Source organism: Tachyglossus aculeatus, chromosome 24 (genome assembly GCF_015852505.1).
Source record: "Tachyglossus aculeatus isolate mTacAcu1 chromosome 24, mTacAcu1.pri, whole genome shotgun sequence".
In the NCBI taxonomy this organism is placed as follows: Eukaryota; Metazoa; Chordata; class Mammalia; order Monotremata; family Tachyglossidae; genus Tachyglossus; species Tachyglossus aculeatus.
Genome location: NC_052089.1, coordinates 16,383,894 through 16,402,414, shown reverse-complemented (window position 1 = coordinate 16,402,414; position 18,521 = coordinate 16,383,894). Strand labels below are relative to the sequence as shown.

General features: G+C 37.8%; 1 protein-coding gene across 6 annotated transcripts in view; it reads left to right on the top strand.

The window, feature by feature from the left end:
* CADM2 (cell adhesion molecule 2) overlaps window positions 1-18,521 on the top strand; it is an 861,189-nt gene that overhangs the window by 744,616 nt on the left and 98,052 nt on the right. For all 6 annotated transcript variants that reach the window (XM_038766108.1, XM_038766105.1, XM_038766103.1 and 3 more), the window contains one exon: window positions 2,680-2,850. In XM_038766108.1, the coding sequence (XP_038622036.1) occupies window positions 2,680-2,850 (171 nt within the window). The remainder of the gene's footprint in view (window positions 1-2,679; window positions 2,851-18,521) is intronic.

Sequence of the window (18,521 nt, the reverse complement as noted above, 5' to 3'; positions counted from 1 at the left end):
CAGAATGGTTTTGCTTGCCCTCTGACTCAAGTTGAGTGTATTTATGATTCTCCTGCCTGAGGGGGAGGAAGACAGGCTGTTGGATCCTTTGCTCCATCTGATACCATCAAGACCCTGCTAGTCCCAAGCTTTAACTGACTATATGCCCACTACCCAGCCTGCTCCTGTATTCTCCTTTCTGTTATCCACTCTGTCTTGGGCTTGGTGTGCTTTGTCAAAGAAATTATTTGTGTGCATGCATTTGCAGTCAGAAGAGTTAAGTGCCAAAGTGTAGTTTTCTTTAATGTGAGGTTTTGCAAGAACATAACCTTAGCATTAAATGAGAACCAGTCATATATTAATGTGAAAAAGAAAAGTGAGATCCAATCTTCCTAAAACAATGAAAATGGCTCCCCAAAGGCAAGAACTTGGCTTTTTTAGGTTTTGTTGCTTTTCACAGACATGATTAAAAATTAAAAAATGAAAATGTTTTGAATTAAATAATACATTTCTAAAGCAAACCTTAAAGGTTATTCCACACCCAGTGATTTCAAAAGTTATCCCTGAAGCCCTTCTCTTGGGTGTTTCAAATTCAGATGAAAAGTAGCATTATGTCAAGTAGGAAAACAAATAACTTAACAGCAAGGTAAGCATTTTGCAAGTCTCTGACAGTTGAAAACCCAAAGAAATCTTGTCAATTTTTATTTTAACCAAGAACTTAAAAATAACTTCAGCTTTCTATCTCAACATGCCTTTGAGGGGACTGGGACCTCAAATTTGAGAACTCTAGTATGATGACTAAAGCCAAACTAAATGTGCTTATATAGAAGCCTAAAGTAGATGTGGTCAGCAAAAATAGGGCAGGATATTTCATATAGACACATGTTCATAGCCCAATGCAAAATAAAATCCTACATCAGACATAATTTATTTATAACTAAAATGTAGAAAATATTGACAGAACTGGATCCTGGTCCTTGAGTTATCTCCAGTCAGTAGAAGCCTATTTTTCTGATGGCAAATATATTTTTAATCTTAAAAAAGCAGCTTTGGAAATTTAAGTCCCTGTTTATTAAATTGGCTTCTCATAAAATCCTTCAGTCATGTTCTGAAGTCATTAGGTAGCAACCTAATGAGATTTTTACACATACATATGTGAGTTATCCAAATCAGTTCAACAGAAGTAACGTACAAATAGCACTCACTGAAAAGGTTATGGGGTTTGAGAGAGGGTACATGAAGAGAACAGGTATGTGATCTCAGTTGTTTATTCCCCTACTAAAATTCATTTTTAAGATCTTCATTATGACAAATCAATATGACAAGGCTGCTCTTTTGCTGAAATAAACAAAAATCAATGAGCCATGCAAATAGCTGTGTACTGAATAATATAAATCCAATATTTCTTTAAGGGCATCTTTGAACAAAATATTTGCATCTTTGCATTACAGCAGACTTTAGATTCTCCCCACAACCTCACATTAAAAACTTTAAAGTGTTAAAAAAACCCACACTGTAACGTATATATATATATATGAGTAAATACATACACTTCTAGAAAGGGGAGGAAAGAGAGATAGGAGCAGCAGCACAGAGCTCCCCTTAGGGGTTTGGACAAAACCCTAACAGTGAGGAAGTGATGAAAATGGCTGATAAGACTGATTGACAATCCCCTCAACATCATGCCCAGGTATAGCAAACATGCCCCTTGCTGCCTGCAACTGACAATGCCTTGTGCTGTTTTTCTTTCTCCCTTTTTGTCCTGGAATCTTCTTCCTGCTTCTAGAAAAAGCCCCCTTTTTTACTTGCTTATTTGTTGGGTTCCTTCATGTCTGCTGGCTATGGGCTGTTTTTGAGGTTTTGCTGATTTCTCCTGATTTCTGATTTCTAGTTGCTTGCTTGATTAAAAGATCCTTGAGATTAGGGGTCATCTGTACTAACTCTATTGTCCCAAGGGCTTAGTTCAGTGCTCTGCACAGAGTAAGTGCTCAATTAATGTTACTGGCTCAGGCCTCCTCTGAGGAACTGTTTGTTGTTGTCAATTCTCTCCCGGTAAATTCAATCACACTGATCTGCTCTATGCAAAAAGAGGCTTTTCATTGCGAGAACAATATTCACAAGCTGTTTCTTAGGATGCAGAAAAGAATTGTGGCAGAAAGCTGTGGACAAAGCAAGGGAAATAGAGACAGTTTTCAAATAAGTTGAAAGGATTGCCAGCATTTGTTGCCCAGCATTTTTCAATTTCCATACCTCCCTGGTGTATTAAAATCACTTTCTCCATCTTCGTTACTTCTGTATCTCAAATAAAGATAGATGGCAAACTCCTTGAGAGCAGGGACTGGCATAAAACTATGCATACCAAAGGGAGAGGAATTCAGAAGAAAGCAGACTAGCTCACCCTCATGGACTGCATGCAGACAGACCAAGCTGAGGACTGATTAAAATCTGGAGATTGGGTGGAAACAGTTCTTCCCTTTGTTTCATTTTAAAATTGGTTCTGTTATCTGTTTAAATTCATTTCAGAAAATGGTTGTATTGGTCCTTTATCAGACTGGACTAGATTGACAGTTAAGCTAGCAAATATTTACTTGTAAGGAAACTGGGAAAAGAAGGTGTAAATAGCTGACTTGATTTAATACAGTCTGTTAATATTTTGAAAGGAAATGTCATGGAACTACAAATGTTATATTTCCGTTTCAGATGTTAAATATTTAAAAGAAGAGGATGCAAATCGCAAGACATTCACTGTCAGCAGCACGCTAGATTTCCAAGTGGATCGAAATGATGATGGGGTAAAAGTAATTTGCAGAGTAGAACATGAATCCCTAAACTCCACACCTCAGGTAGCAATGCAGGTCCTAGAAATACACTGTAAGTAAATCCTTTTCCCCTGACTTCCTTCCCACCTTCCCTAAGGCCTCCCTTTTCTTGTAAACTTGTAATCTGTTATTTTCTTAGTCAGACAGAAATGTTCTATCATTATGCAGATCACGGCCAGGACTGGCTAAATAGTTTTCAAATAGTAACTCTACTTTGAAGTAATTCCTCATCATGGGGTATCAACTGAGAATGAAGCAATATAAAATGGCTGTTTCTGAGGTTTAAAATGGCATTGTTTTAATCATAATAGCCATTAATAAAATGTTTTCTAGAGTCTACTTTAGTGTGAACCCATTTGCTATGATGTATTTGAGAGTATTTAACATTAACATTCAGTGCTAATTTCTGAAAATATTTTTTCCAGATGTCCTGCAATAAAAAAATCTTAATTATCCAAAGAAAGAAATGTAATAGTCCATGCAGATAAAAAGAAGAATAGCTTTTATCACTGATGCTTGACAACTAAAACTCTTATGTCTATTCATCCATAATATCAAGTGCACACCCAAAAGAAATATAGGCAGTGGAAGCAGGGACAGCCACGGACTAAGAGGCCTGGGAGTGAAAATTGCCACTCTCCCCTAAACCTCATAGGGGCCTGAGAGCCTAGCCATTTCTAACTCTGCTTGGTACCATGTGTCTAATAGTGCTAGGATATGGCTCAGTTTATGAATTTTAAAAATAATCCAACTAATCATTTTCAGTAGTCATTTTCTAGGCATGGCCCTGTAACTTTCTTACATAGCCTCTGGCAGTGAACCAGGATAATCCAGTTTATATCGCTTACCCTCTGCAGCAGAGGTGAGTGTAGCCAGACTACTTGGTGAGTGATGGAGAGAACATAAGCTGGCTTCTCTTTTCTTGTTCTTAATTGCCTGAGTAAGAAAGGATGGGATTTACTGAAGGGTTATTTCCAAGTGTGGAAAAAAAAGATGATAAGGTTGGCAGTCTGGGGAGAGCTGATAGATGATCCCCGGAGAGGGATGATACACATATCAAATGTGTTCTCTTTTTGACTTTTCTAAAAATTAAATACCTACATTCGAGAACGTGGTGGGGGGGAGTAGAAGAGTGATGCAAATAAATATGTGTGTACACATATGTGTGTATACAGAGAGAGACAGGGAGAAGAGTAGAGAATTGGAGATCAGATTCCTTAACCATATCCTCACCTTTTCAACAGTTATTTATAGGCGGGTAGGTGAGGAGAGGCAATCTTGAGAAAAAAAAATTGGGTCTGATTTTTAATATTTCTTTAGGGCAGTGAAATAACAGAGTGCTTTAAAATTATGAAATTTTATAGCCTGTGGTGTGGTGGGGGGGGAGGGGAGAGAGAGAGACTTCATGGGTGTAAGTGGATATCCAGTTCCCTACTGATGCCCTGTCCAGTCCAAATACTCTGGGATCTGTCTACAGAATATGTTGCCCTTGACTTCTTTCTGATCCATATAAGACACAGCCTCTGCCCTTTATGGTATTAAGCCCCTTTGGACCTTGAGTGTGCCATCAGAGTGACAGATCTGATGGCCAGAGCTTGAATTCCGTCACTTAGATCAGTGGAGGAAAAGCTGTTTAAGATGCTGTGGAAGATAACCCTATAGATATGCCTCAAATTATGTTTCACGGTTTAACTTGGGATGAATCAGTACAATTAGGCATTATCGTTTGAGCATCAGTGGTTGTTTCCTATTCTTTCCTTGTTTTTCCCAAGACGATCCAATAATCTCTTCTAAACACTGTGAATTTCACAGTGTCTTTATGCTAAAGAGCTCTCAAATGATCCAAATTGCTTCAGTGGCCTTTCGAGTAAATGCAGCTAAGAAAATCTTAAAAGGAATTTAAGTGACTCAGATTTTACATCAAATTAGAGATGCAAGTGACTATGTCCAAGCAGAGTGCCAAGACTAATTGTAATACATACTTAGCATTATTAGTTGGGCAGTGGTCTCATTAGTTCACCACTTCTCAGGTGAAAGATCTATTCATCACAATTTATTAAAGAATGCTAGCCTTATGATTGGGCCAGATGGTTTAGTATGTGAAATAGCTTCAAGGAAGGGACCCACCTCGTTACACCTTGTTTTCTACAAAAACTAGTTCAGTATCATGCACATATAGGATCTTAGTAAATACAGTTAGTGGTATTAGTAAACGTCCTTTCTAATGCAGCAAATCTCGTGTCAAGGAGGCCATTTACCCCAGCCATAGAAAAACAAGCTGATTTTCAACCTGTCTGGAAAAGGATGCTCACCTCTCAAAGAGTTGTTTAGTTGTTTCCTGAACCTCAGAGAGAGTCTCTGGACTTTTTCTTTTGGGACCAGGCTGAACAGCTGTACTCTCAGACCCTCCTACCGCTCACACCCTCTCTGACCCCAGAAACATTCAAGAACCACCTCCATCTGACACTGACACATCTTTACAGCTTCTTATAAAATGGCAAGTTTAGTGGCCTGAAAGGAATATGAGATATCTCCAGAAATTAGGAAAAACCTGAAAATGGGGTAGGGATATATTCCACTCGCTCCCTCTCACACTCTGTCTTCATCACTTCTTCCCCCTCTCTCTTCCTCTCATACTGAGATAGTGACACGTCAAAAGGTGTATGGATAGATTCAGTTAAGCTACTAATACTACCAGAAGTCAAGAAGTGAAGTGAAGTTGACTGGAATACTCCTGACTCTAAAGCAAGATTGCATTTCTTAGCCCCAACTGCCCATACATCCCAATATCCAGCCTGTAGCAGCCACCACCTCTAAGAGCCCCTCAGCCTCTTCCAGTTGCTTGGGGTTTGCTACTTTAATCCCCAGAACAGGGTGAGGGAGGTGAGGAATTACAGGAACATTGCCAAGGAGATCTTCCAGGATATTTGGTGAGGAAGTCCCACACCCTTCTGTAGCAGGAGCAGGATCCAGTGAGAACTGCCCTGAGGCAACTTCTGATGCCTTAAGTCCAGGACACCCTTCTGAGACCGTTAGAGGACTGCCTCTCCCCAGAAAGAATGGACCCCCCACAGGTATCCACCCCAGCAGTTCCCCCTGTCGCATCGCATCCTCTGGCAAGTGCTAAATGAGTAGTCCAGCCTGTAAACCACAGGAAATGGTGCTTATTTCATCATGAGCTACTGAAAATCTCTCTCAAATGTAGTGTTAGATTCAACTGGTGACTGCAGAGCTAAGGAAGTATTTTGTTGACCAGATGTAACCTTTGAGTTGCAAACTACAGGAAGCTGTAAGAGTGTCATCCACAGATCAGTCTGGTAGGAAGGCAGTACTGAAAAACGGGATGGGGAGGTCTCTATCAACAGATGAGAAATACTGCGCTTGCCTGAACAATTTTCTGGGAAGCAGAATAGCATTTTACTTGTCTGATTTTGTATTTTCAGTGGAACTCTTGATATGGGTCTTTGGTGTTTAATTCTCTGCAGGAATAATATATCTGCATTGAATAAGATTTGGTTAGAAAACCTAAGAATGAAAACAACTAAGCATAACTCAAGAGTGTTCCACCATTGGCACAGCTGCAATTACATAAATCAAATGTCATCAAAAGCAGAAAAAAATAATATGAATTATGAAATGTTTTAGTTTAATGGTTCTTTCGGAGAAAAGTTTAAGTACCATGAAATTAAATTAAAATTTTTAAAAGAATTGAAGTCAATCATGATGGGAATATTAGTTGGAAAGACTTCCCCTGCAGAGACATGAGGCTATATAAATGGTATGGAAAGATTACTATATGTTTATTTGGCATTTATGACTCAGTTTTGGAAGGGAAATGATCTATCTAAATGCTTAGTTCCAAGATAAAATAAAAGTTTCTTGTTGAAACTTCTGAGAGAATAAAGACTTTAAGCAATTGAAACCCAAGTGGTGTTGAATATGAACAGTAAAGAATAACAGTGAATACAAAATTGCAGCACCACAATTTGCATGTTTAAATGAGATCAATTAGGTTAATGACGGATGAAAATACAAAATCCCGATTTAAATGCAAAATAATGCAAAAACTTGTGGGTTCAATTGCTGCACAACTTTTAACTTTCAAAAGGACTGCCTGGTTCAAATAGCTAATATTCAACTCTAACCTTTCCCATCTGGCAGCTTTTGTTCAAATCTGGTTTACAAGTGAAAAATACTCCAGTACAATTTATTTTTTTGTCTAACATCGTCCATGCAAGGGTCAAAAATATTTCAAAATCGGTTTTGTCTGTAATGGCAAAACCTGGGCCATGTGAGCTGTCTTGTTTGTAGTCACAGGTCCCATTGAAGGGAAGGCAGTCTCACTAGCATTTGTGCTCTCAGCAGGTATGATCCACCATAAGGGCAATCCATGCCTTTTAGGGATTTGTATCGGTTACTGAGAATGCTAGCAGAGGTATGTCACAACTTCCTATCCAACCTCTGCATCAGCCTCCGTCCTGAAGTAGGGAGCTGGGAGGGGAACACTCCCTAGTAATAATGCTTTAATAAGAATGAACCTTTGAATTTGATCTGGGCTTTTATTTTCCAGAACATTTTTTTTTACCATTATTCATTTTGTTCCCTCAACACCCCTATTATGTAGGGAGAGACCGGTGACATTATTCTCATTTTACAGTTAGGGAAACTGAAGAATGAAGAGATACTGCCCCCGATCAGGCCATGCTACCTCCCTGTACTAGTAGCAGGAGCAATCGTTAATTTTCAATGCTATGGGCTATAAAGTTTAAACACATTTCTGGTGTTCTGATATTTATGTATTCGCTCACAGCCGCACAAACAGAAATAGATCCAATGGCAGGTGAAAAGAAATTGGGCTGGGCACAGAAAATCCCCACAATGAAAGCTAGTTAAATGCTGAGCTGAAAATTGGACTCACTAGGACTGTATTTCTGTTATTCAAGGGCACCCTGTATTAAATGTCTCACTTCTGGTCATCTTATGTTGGGATTGCTGGTGCACACTGGACAGACTATTGACCGTTATATAGGAGCTGGAAGTATAATGTGGAGAATGATTAAAACAAATTATTGGAAGGGCTAGGGCTAGTGACAGATGTTGAGCTAGGAAAAGTGGAGGGAATGAAGTTATGGGAAGGTTGATGGTATCCCAAACCTAAATTGGGATTCAGAAGAATGGGACTGCCTTCTGGTTGGCATACTTCAGCTGCCAGGTACTGAAATCTAGCAGCAGGGCTTCCTCCAAGAGCCGATTTGTTCTCTTGGTTGAACTGCTGAGTACCTGTAGCTGGTTGAGCAGAAGAACAATAGATCCTGGAATGGATTATTTAGGACACTTACGATTAATGTTTCTGAGAGAATAAGAGAAACCAATAAAAAAAAACAGAGGAGTGACCTGAGTAGTTGGGGAAGAACCAGTGAAGGTGGAGGTATCTACTTATCCATAGGAAAGGAGATTTGAAATTGCAAATCTACCATTCCTGGTCATTAAAGTTATATCACTCAGTGACTAAGTAGAAGATTGTTCTTTAAAGGAGTAGACTAAATTGATTTTGGGCCTCCCGCTTACAAAATTATCATAAAACCACTAATCGGGGCCAAACCACCAAGTTATTTGTGGGATAGGAAAAAGTCATGTCAATTATTCTCTGAATTGAGTTATCCAATGAAGCTTCTACCCTGTGGGGGCTAACCTATTGAAAAATAAGCGCAAAGTTCTCATGAGCTTGGCAAATCGTTTCCAAGTCATTTTAATATGATTAAGTTTTCCATAAAGGAGGCAACTTAAATTGGCAGATTTTTGGAACATATGAGAAGATAGCATCTCTGTCAACCTATTATTCTCCCTCTTGGGACTTGGGCTCATTACTGGCCCACAATCTCTTAGAACAACAGGGACAGTATCCACGGTTTGCAGAGGGAGAAATGTGTCCTGCAGACACTTTTGATGCACACACTTTAATTAACTCCACCCCCAGGAACCAGTATGTCAGGACATGCTTCTGATGCAAATCATTTTTTCAGTGACCCTCTGGATTATCACATAAAACTCCTAATTCATCATAGCAGCCTGGAATCCCCAATTTGCAGTTGGGATTAGGTTTTATAGATGATGATGATGATGATAATAGTGGTGTCATGTACTACATGATACTAGTAGATTGATACAAGTTAACCACACAGACACAATCCTTATCCCCCATGGACAAGGAAGTCTAAGTAGCAAGGACAAGAAATGTTAATCAGGTGAATGGCTTTAAATATAGTTACTTAGAAAAGTAACATGTTTTCCTGCTCTTAATAAAGTTTAGTAGGTGCTTCATAATGTGTTTTTCACTAGCCCCTCTAGACTGTGAGCCCGTTGTTGGGTAGGGACTGTCTGTCTGTTGCCGAACTGTACTTTCTAAGTGCTTAGTACAGTGCTCTGCACACAGTAAGCGCTCAATAGGTATGATTGAATGAATGACTGAACAGATTATGAAGTCTCCCATCAGGCACAATGGGTGTGCCCTGGTTTTGAGACTTCATGACTGAAAATTGATTATTCTTACACAGTGCCATTATCACTCTTTCATCCCTGCCACTCAGGTCTGTGCTGGGGCACAGAGTGGAGCCAGTGATTAAATGTGTGTATGTGGGGGGTGGGGGGTGACAGTTTAGTAGGCACATTACAAAGTGCATATGCAGTCTGCAACCACGTTGTACATATCTTTTCTATTTATTTTATTTTGTTAATATGTTTGGTTTTGTTCTCTGTCTCCCCCTTTTAGACTATGAGCCCACTGTTGGGTAGGGACTGTCTCTATATGTTGCCAACTTGTACTTCTCAAGCGCTTAGTACAGTGCCCTGCACACAGTAAGCGCCCAAATACGATTGATTGATTGATTGATTGATTGGCCAGCTACAGGCAGAACTGGATCTACAACCCAGATCTCCTAATTCGAGCAGTGTTGTTTACATTAGACCAAGAACAGGGCTCTCTGCCTGTGATTAGAGGTGGCAGGCAGAGTGAGGAGGTATCACACTTTTTAAAAATCATTCTATTTTAGCAGTTTCTCTGATTCCTCGTCCTCAAAGCTGTAGAGCTTTCCTATCCTCAGAGCTAGAGGTATAGCCTGTCAGTTAAAGAAGATTTGCTCAGGAGGAGGCAGGAACAAAAGTGTCGCAGGAGGACAGGGGCGAGTTTACTTAGAATGTGAGGCCCATGAATGCCAGGGACTGTGTCCTATCTGATTACCCTGCATCTACTCCAGTGCTTGGCACAGTGCTTGACAGACAGTAAAAACTTAAATATTATTGTTTTTCATTCATTCATTCAATGGTATTTATTGAGCACTTACTGTGTGCAGAGCACTGTACTGAGTGCTTGGGAAGTACAAGTTGGCAACATATAGGATGGTCCCTCCCCAACAGTGGGCTCACAGTCTAGTTTTTATTATTAATAGTACAAAACCACAGCTTTCATGCAATTTATTGAGATTATTCTTTCCCAATGACATCTTTTTAACCACAACTATTTTCTTTCTTTTTACCTTTCTCTTTTAGCATTGATATTTTGAATAATTTCTACTCTATGTGCCACCTTGAACAGTGGTTTAAAAGACACTGTACTTCCTTTACTATTTGACATATTACCAATATAAATTGCTTATATTTTTCTTATTGGGGCCCTGACTTCATATGTGGATGAAGGACTATAATCTGCTTTTCTTTTCCAGCATGATCTAAATAAACAAAAATACTGATTAAAATTATGTGAATGCACCATTAGTCTGGATATTGTTCCAATTGTGCAGTGAAATGTATCTATTCCTTTCATGATGGAAAAAGTTACAACAGGAGCTATTTATCAATGGTGCTAAAAGAGGGAGATTAGAAAACAAACACAGATAATTAAAGTAATTATCTACAGCTTTAAAAAACAAGTATTGTTTCCTTATTCTCATTTGAATTATTTTTATTCATTTTCCAGAGCTCACTTTTTATTCTTCCCAAAAATATGGTCTTAAAATAGTCAAATTATGAGCCTTATTTTATGTGACTTGGAGAGAGGCCAGGCAGGGCAACTGGGGTGTCCAAACATAGGTTTTATGGTGCCAAGGGCAAGGCAGTTCCCTAAAGTAATCACCTCCTCCAGTCTGCTTTTCCTAGAGTAGGCCCTTTCTCTCCTGCTGTAATTGTGGATATGTACTGAATACCTTCAGTCTCCTCTTGTGTTTTCTGACATCCCCCAGTAACCAAAGTAGCAGAGTTTTCAGGAGAGTAAGAGGTTGTTTATTGAGTTTTCAAAGCCTACCAACACATTAGAAGCAGAGGGAGCTTCAAAACATTGTGGCCCAAATGAAAAACATGATTTCAATTCTTTATTCTCAGAAGTTTGCAATGAATATCCCAGCCACATATTACTATAGTATGCTACAGTGTCATAGCAACTCTTTCTAGATGTGTTTGCAATGCTCATTTTCAATGAGCAGTAGGTTTTGAAACAACCTGCATTTGTTTCAAGGGGTATCTATTAAGTGCAGAAGCAGCATAGCATAGACGATAGTGGAAAGAGTGTAGGCCTGTTAGAAGGACCCAAGTCCTAATCCCATTTCTGCCACTTGTCTGCTGTGTGACCCTGGCCAAGTCACTTCACTTCTCTGGGCCTCGGGGACCTCATCTGTAAAATGGGGATTAACACTGTGAGCCCCAGGTGGGACAGGAACTGTGACCTACCTGATTAGCTTGTATCCACCCAGCACTTAGTAAAGTGCCTGACACATAGTAAGTGCTTAACAAATAGCATTAAAAAATAACGCAGACATCCGAAAATACTTTTTAACACTTAAATGTTGATTAAATCAAATAAAATAAATTAAATGCTGAAATCCTGTTATCAAAAGAAGTGCTCACTACAATATTTGAAGTTTTTAAAAAAAGTTTGAAGGAAAATATAAGCCGGCAATTTGAAAGGTTGGTGCTAGTACAAATAAGCGAGCAACTTCAATGGCTAATTCAAAGGTTGAAACAAGAAATGAGATTAGTATGCCTTGTTTAATGAAATGGCCTTGCATTCTAGTATATCGATAAATTCTCCACCAAATTTTCCATGCTTCCTTGCAAGACTTAAGTAAAATATATGAGAATAAGGCTTCAGCCATTTCCTGACAAATATCTTAAAGCATAGAATGGGTCTTTAAAGCAGTGTCTTCATGTAATTGTTCATTTGTTGCTTATTGTGTTACCATGACAGATTTATTTAATGCTGCATTCAATAAACTTTCTAAAAATATCTTCAAGGACAAAAACATTTTGGAAATGTTTAGAAACATGATGGGTCCTGATTTTCTGTTTTGTCCTTTGGAAGGTGAAGATCTGAATTTAAAAAAGCTATGGGCCTTCAGAAATGTCAAAAATCCTCTATCTGTTGTTGAAATTTGACAAGTGGCCTTCTTAGTGTCTCTTGCTTAGTAATAGCTTTCCCGCATTGAAGCTGTCAACACTGTGAATACTGAATAGACCTTTGTATACTACTGTCTTCCAGAAATATCATTAATTCTTGTAATAATCTTACATCTAAACTCAAGATTTAGATTGACATGCCATATCTCTAAAATGGGAGACAACAAGATTTATAAATCAACAATACCTCATTTTGTAAAATATCTGTTTAACCCGTTTAGTAAATGCTGAAATAAATATGGCTAAGAAATATGGAAAACAATGCATACTTAACCAGGAATTTTGAAATTTTAAAAAGAAAGGATGATGCACAAATAGGAAAAAATAATTTTTTTCATAAAATCAGAGAAGGCAAGTGCATTCAAAGACTACGGAATTTTCTCCAAAAGGAACGTGAATAACAGTAACCTAGAGAGGAATGATTAGGATAAATAATAATAATAATAATGATGGTATTTGTTAAGTGCTTACTATGTGCGAAGCACTGTTCTAAGTCTGAGTGATTGATGGTGACAGTATTTACTGAACCCCCTCTTGGTACAATGCACTGTACTAAGAATCTGTAAAATCCTAAACAAGTGATATAGATGTACGAGTGCTAAGGATGGCAATAAACAAGTTAATAAAATGTGTATTCCTATTTCATATAAGCCTGAGAGGACTAAATAGTTTCTACTTTGTAATCATAGAATTCAGTGGATGCAAGTGGGGGCCAAAACAGAAGTATAGCAATATGCAGTGTGGCCTAGTGGCTACAGCATGGGCCTGGAAATCAGAAGGACCTGGGTTCTAATCCTGGCTCTGCCACTTGTCAGCTGTGTGACCTTGGCCTTGTTACTTATCTGTTACCTCATCTGTAAAATGGGGATTAAGACTGTGAGCCCCACATGGGACATGGACTGTGTTCAACCTGATTTGGTTGTATCTATCCCAGCACTTAGTATAGTGCCTGGCAAGTGCTTAGTAAATGCCATCATTATTATTATTATTATTATAAAAAGCATTTAATACCATTAAAAAATATAACAACTCCTCAGTAATTCCCATTGGCCTCTGATTCTATGCCGCCCTTGGTCAGGTATCTTTTCCCCACTTACACCTACATTTCAGAATTACTGTTTGTTTAAAATTCATTAAGAGGACAGGTTATTCAATTAGAGTTTTGATAATATAAGCCATGCTTTCTCCTTGTAAAATCATCAAATGTCTGTTCTTTATAATGTGAGTTGCCTTATGAGGCCTTTTGGAGTCAGCCATAAAATTTTCTTCCCTTTGGTATATTCCCTTCATTTCAAAAAGAACTAATGATTTCAGGATATGAAGTGAACCTTTTCATTTCCAAAAAGCTGTATATTCACCTCCCAGTCAGCTTTATCTACATCTTTTGGGACACAAGATAGGGTCAAAGAATAGACCTAGGGTTGCAAACTATGATCATTTTATACATTTATTTGTATATTACCCACAATAAGGTAGTTTTGGATCTCTTATAAAGCATGTGATTGAACCATATTTTATCTTTATACTTAGGAACTCTCCAAAATTCACCAGCATTGTTGACTTAGTGACTCTGAAAACTTTAAGCGATGGTGTTTGGGAATTTTTCAATATGTAATTGAATCTTCACATACACATAGATCAGTTTTCTCTCCTGAAATATTTAAAGTGTATAAGCAGATAATTGGACGGATATCTTCAATCTGAGTCACCCAAGTGCACTCAACCCAACTGTAAAATGAGGTAGTCTTACTTCTTAAGCTGAATAACCATAAAAAAAGGTTTGAACTCAAATTCAAAAAAGTTTTGAAATAGATGAACAATCACACTGCTGGGAAAGCAGTGCGGCCTAGTGAATAAAGCATGGCCCTGGAGCCAGAGGACCTGGGTTCTAATCCTGCCTCCGCCACTTGCCTGCTCTGTGAACCTGGGCAGGTTATTTAACTTCTCTGTGCCTCAGGTTCCTCAACTATGAAATGGGAATTCAATACCTGTTTACCCTCCAACTTGACTGCGTCCCACCTGATGAATTTGCAAACTGGTACATGCCTACAACATTGCTTGACACGTAGTAAGTGCTTAACAAATACCATTTAAAAAAACCCCCAACAATCTCCATGACTATTCAAGGCTGTGTGTCCTTTTTTGACACAGCAATGGTTGCAGAACATTAATAAGCTACCAGTTTGCTCTAGACTCCTCCAAACAATAGCCTCATGATTTTAAAAGACATAAACATGTTTATTTTTTCTACAGCTTTTCATACTTGAGGCATTATTGAGAAGCAGCTTGGCTTAGTGGAAAGAGCACAGGCTTGGAAGTCAGAGATCATGGGTTCTAATCTTGTCTCACCACTTGTCTGCTGTGTGACCATGGGCATGCCTCTTAACTTCTCTGTGCCTCAATTACCTCATCTGTAAAATGGGAATTAAGACCGTGAGCCCCACGTGGGACAACCTGATTACCTTGTAACTACCCTAGCACTCAGAACAGTGCTTGGCACAGAGTATGTGCTTAACAAATACCATTATTGTTATTATTATTATTATTCAATAAAGGCACAATAAAGATCAATTTCATGATTTTAAAAAAAATCAGTCAATCCCTAAAATATGTCTCTTTGGAGACATATATGTTGCCAACTTGTACTTCCCACGTGCTTAGTACAGTGCTCTGCACACAGTAAGCGCTCAATAAATACGATTGATTGATTGATTTGGACTTTTCCCCCACTGCACCTTGTGTTTTGGACCAAATATTGTGTGCACTGTTTATTAGATTATTAGGTCCTTGAACAAAGGCAAGTGGAAAATGTGTAAGTAGAGGTAACTCTATAACTCCATGGCACTCACCCTGTCCTAGCAGGAGCCATCATGCTTCACGCCATTGCTGGGACAAGCTATGTGGACTGTCACTTTGGTTAGCTTTATTAGTTGTCTTCCTCTTTGTCTCTCAACACTGTTCAAAAATGATTTCTGCTTTGGCTTGGGGTAGTCTTTCTACATGTATTTTGCTTTTGTGGTAAATCTGAAGTGGAAACATCTTGATGAGGTATGTAGCCTTTGATAGAACTAGAGCTTTATTAGGCTTTGATTAATTTTTCTTTAAATAACCAACCTTGCCAAATTTAGCTGTTGAGAGAGAAATAGTTTACAGACATGTCTCATGAAATAAATTATCATTTTTATAGATCATGAAACAGTTATTTAATCTACTCAAGAAAAATTCATTTTTGTGAATATTTGAATGAAAGCTACAGGAGTTCATAATGAAATTAAGATGAACTATAAATTAAGGTTAAAAGGTAATCTGTGTGAGTGTTCTGATAAATGAATATTGGGTTTGTGCTTAAAGGCCAAATAAAAATGTACAAAAATAAGTCTTGAATCCAGGGCACAGTGCCCCTAGATCAGTGGGGAAAATCTTTCTAATCTTGTTTTGAGATTTGCAAAATTGTCCACTTTTGACTGCACAAACCTTCATTAAGTCTCACTTTGTCATCCCATCATGCATTTTGCTAGTGACCATGTAATCACCATAAAATATATATATATATATACATATATATATACATATATACATATATGTACATATATATATACATATATATATACATATATATATATAAATAAAGCTGGACCACTAATTGAGTAAATGAACATTTTCCTGAAGTCATTGTTTTAGACTTCTGTAGTGTATTCTCATTTTATTTTTCATAAGATGGGAGTCCTCAATGCTTTAGAAATGAAACTGCTACTTTGGAAATTCGATACTTTCAGTCTGTACCTCAAACCTATAAGAAACCTACCTTTGAATTGTATGAATATAAGTGAGCTTATCCTTCTCCAAATATTTGGGTCACATCTTTCTCATGAGTTGATATCTCTACTATTTTTTGTAATCTCTGGTAATGTTATTCAAAATAACTTCAGTGGTACTATTGCATTGAGAAACATTGCGACCTAGTGAGAAAGAGCATAGGCCTGGGAATCAGAGGTCTTGGGTTCTAAGCCCAGCTCCGCCACTTGTGTGACCAGTGATAAGACACTTAACCTATCTGTACCTCTGTTCCTTCACTGGCAAAATTGGGATTCAATACCTTTTTTCCCTTCTAGTTAGGCTGTGAACCCCATGTGGGAACTGATTATCTTGAATCTACCCTAGAGCTTCTTAGTACAGACTTTGACACATAGCAAGCCCTCAACAAATAACACGGGTATTAGTATTATTATTCTATGGAAGAGTATTGTTTATTGAAAAATTGTCCTGGAAAAAATTAAGAGATCTCTGTTAGACAATTTTCTACACTAAAATAAGATATTGCTCTTAAATATTGTAATCCCTCACATTATATTACCTATTTAATGTGCTCATGATTTGTTTGTTACCAGGTAATAGCTATTGTGTTATATTTTAAGAGTGAAATACCATCATTGTTATTTCACAAAAGAGCAAAAAGGATAGACTGGGAGCTTGGCCAGATCTTAACAATCAAATTTAGAGGCTCATTATAGATTTTAGATAACCTATTTACATAACTGGAAATAAAGAGACAAAGAAAGGCAAAAACAGCGCCAAAAGCTACAAACCACGAACACGACAACACAAGAAGGGGCCGTTAGTTTTTGTATGGTCACAATGCAGCTGGAACTGTGGGTTAATTTAATCAGTACCAGTATCTTCTTCAAGTACTTAGGACAACTAGACATTTAAAAAAATAGCATCGAAATGACTGGCTATTAATGAAAGTGTTTTGGTTAGGTCTACAGAGCCTATGGATGCATAATTGATAAAGCTGGGTGTGGGCTACTGCCCTGACACTTTACTTGGAGGAGTTCTGAATTTCTTTCTCTGCTATCCCTAGCACTCTAACACTGATTAGGTGCATGCTCAGTGACAGATTCAGAATCCTGGGGTCTGTGAATGAGCAAACATTGTTTTTGACCTGCTCCATCCCTAGTCTGCCTGTTCTCTGCCCTCTTCTTTCTCCCTCTTCTCCACTCTTCCCCCAACTCCACATCTTTCTCAGGCCGAAAACACCCTAGTTTTCAATTTCTCTCCATATCCAAAGAGTACAGTGTTTCAAGGTTCTCCAACAACTGTTCCCATTTTACACATTGTTTTCCTTCATTCCCAGCTCACCTAACTGTACTTCATTCTAAATGCTCTTGCCTCTAGACTCTCATTCTTTACCCTGGTCTATAATTCGCAGTACCCCCCTCATCCCCAAATCATACCAACTACTGCAATCCCAATGTTCAGATGCCTCCTCAAATCCCATCTCGTCCAGCAAACTTTCCCAGTTTAATTTACAACACTGCATTGCACCCAATGGGTATTCAATAAATATCATTACTACAACTACTGCTCCAGTGATCTTTCATCTCCAGAAGCCTTTCCAGCTAGAACCATCAGAGTTTTTATGAAAGCAGAGTAACTTTAGAAAAAATCCACTGTCTTCCTAAAAAAGGAGGAGGAATTAAAACTGGAAACGTAAAAGTCCAAAATGATCATTTTTTTCAGCATCTAGAGCCCTTATCCTCCTTAATTTTCCTGAAATGTCTACTATAACCTTCAAGATGTTACTTTTAATGGTGATAAATGAACAGTATAAAATTTAAAAGTTGTGCATATGCACACATATTTTACAATTGCCTTTAGTATCTTTTCTATTTTAATGATTTGGTGGTATTAAAATTAAAGAACTCCATTGAATATGAATTTTTTTGACAAAATGCCAATTTAATCATGACTTTAGATAGTTCAAGATGATTTGCTCCCTTTATAGAAGGGCAGATAATATTTTAAATGCTACACTACTGCTCTATTAGAAACATCCTGTATTATGCAAGGTAAGTTTATCATTGTTCATTGTTGTCTGCTTATTACAGGTTCCAGACCATCACAACAATGATTGTGTTCTTATTCAAATGTACACTAATGCATTCAGTCCTTAATAACAGTATTCATTGTTATCTATAAATAGAAGAAACAATCATATAGGCTGTTTATTAGCCATCCTAAACACTTTTTGGCATTTTCTTTTTTTTCTAATTTCAGATTCTGCAATGATACTTGTGTCCAACAAAGCAAATTTTTAAGATTTTTGGGGAATAAAGATGTTTCTGAGCTATAGGAAAGCTGAATAAGGAATATCAATGGCACTTACCTGACTCATAAGGATACAAATGAATACTGTCTAAATTTGGAAATAGTTTTGTAGCACTTAAATTATATCATGTTAATATTTCTGCAAAATAATTCTGGTAATTCCCTCATTTT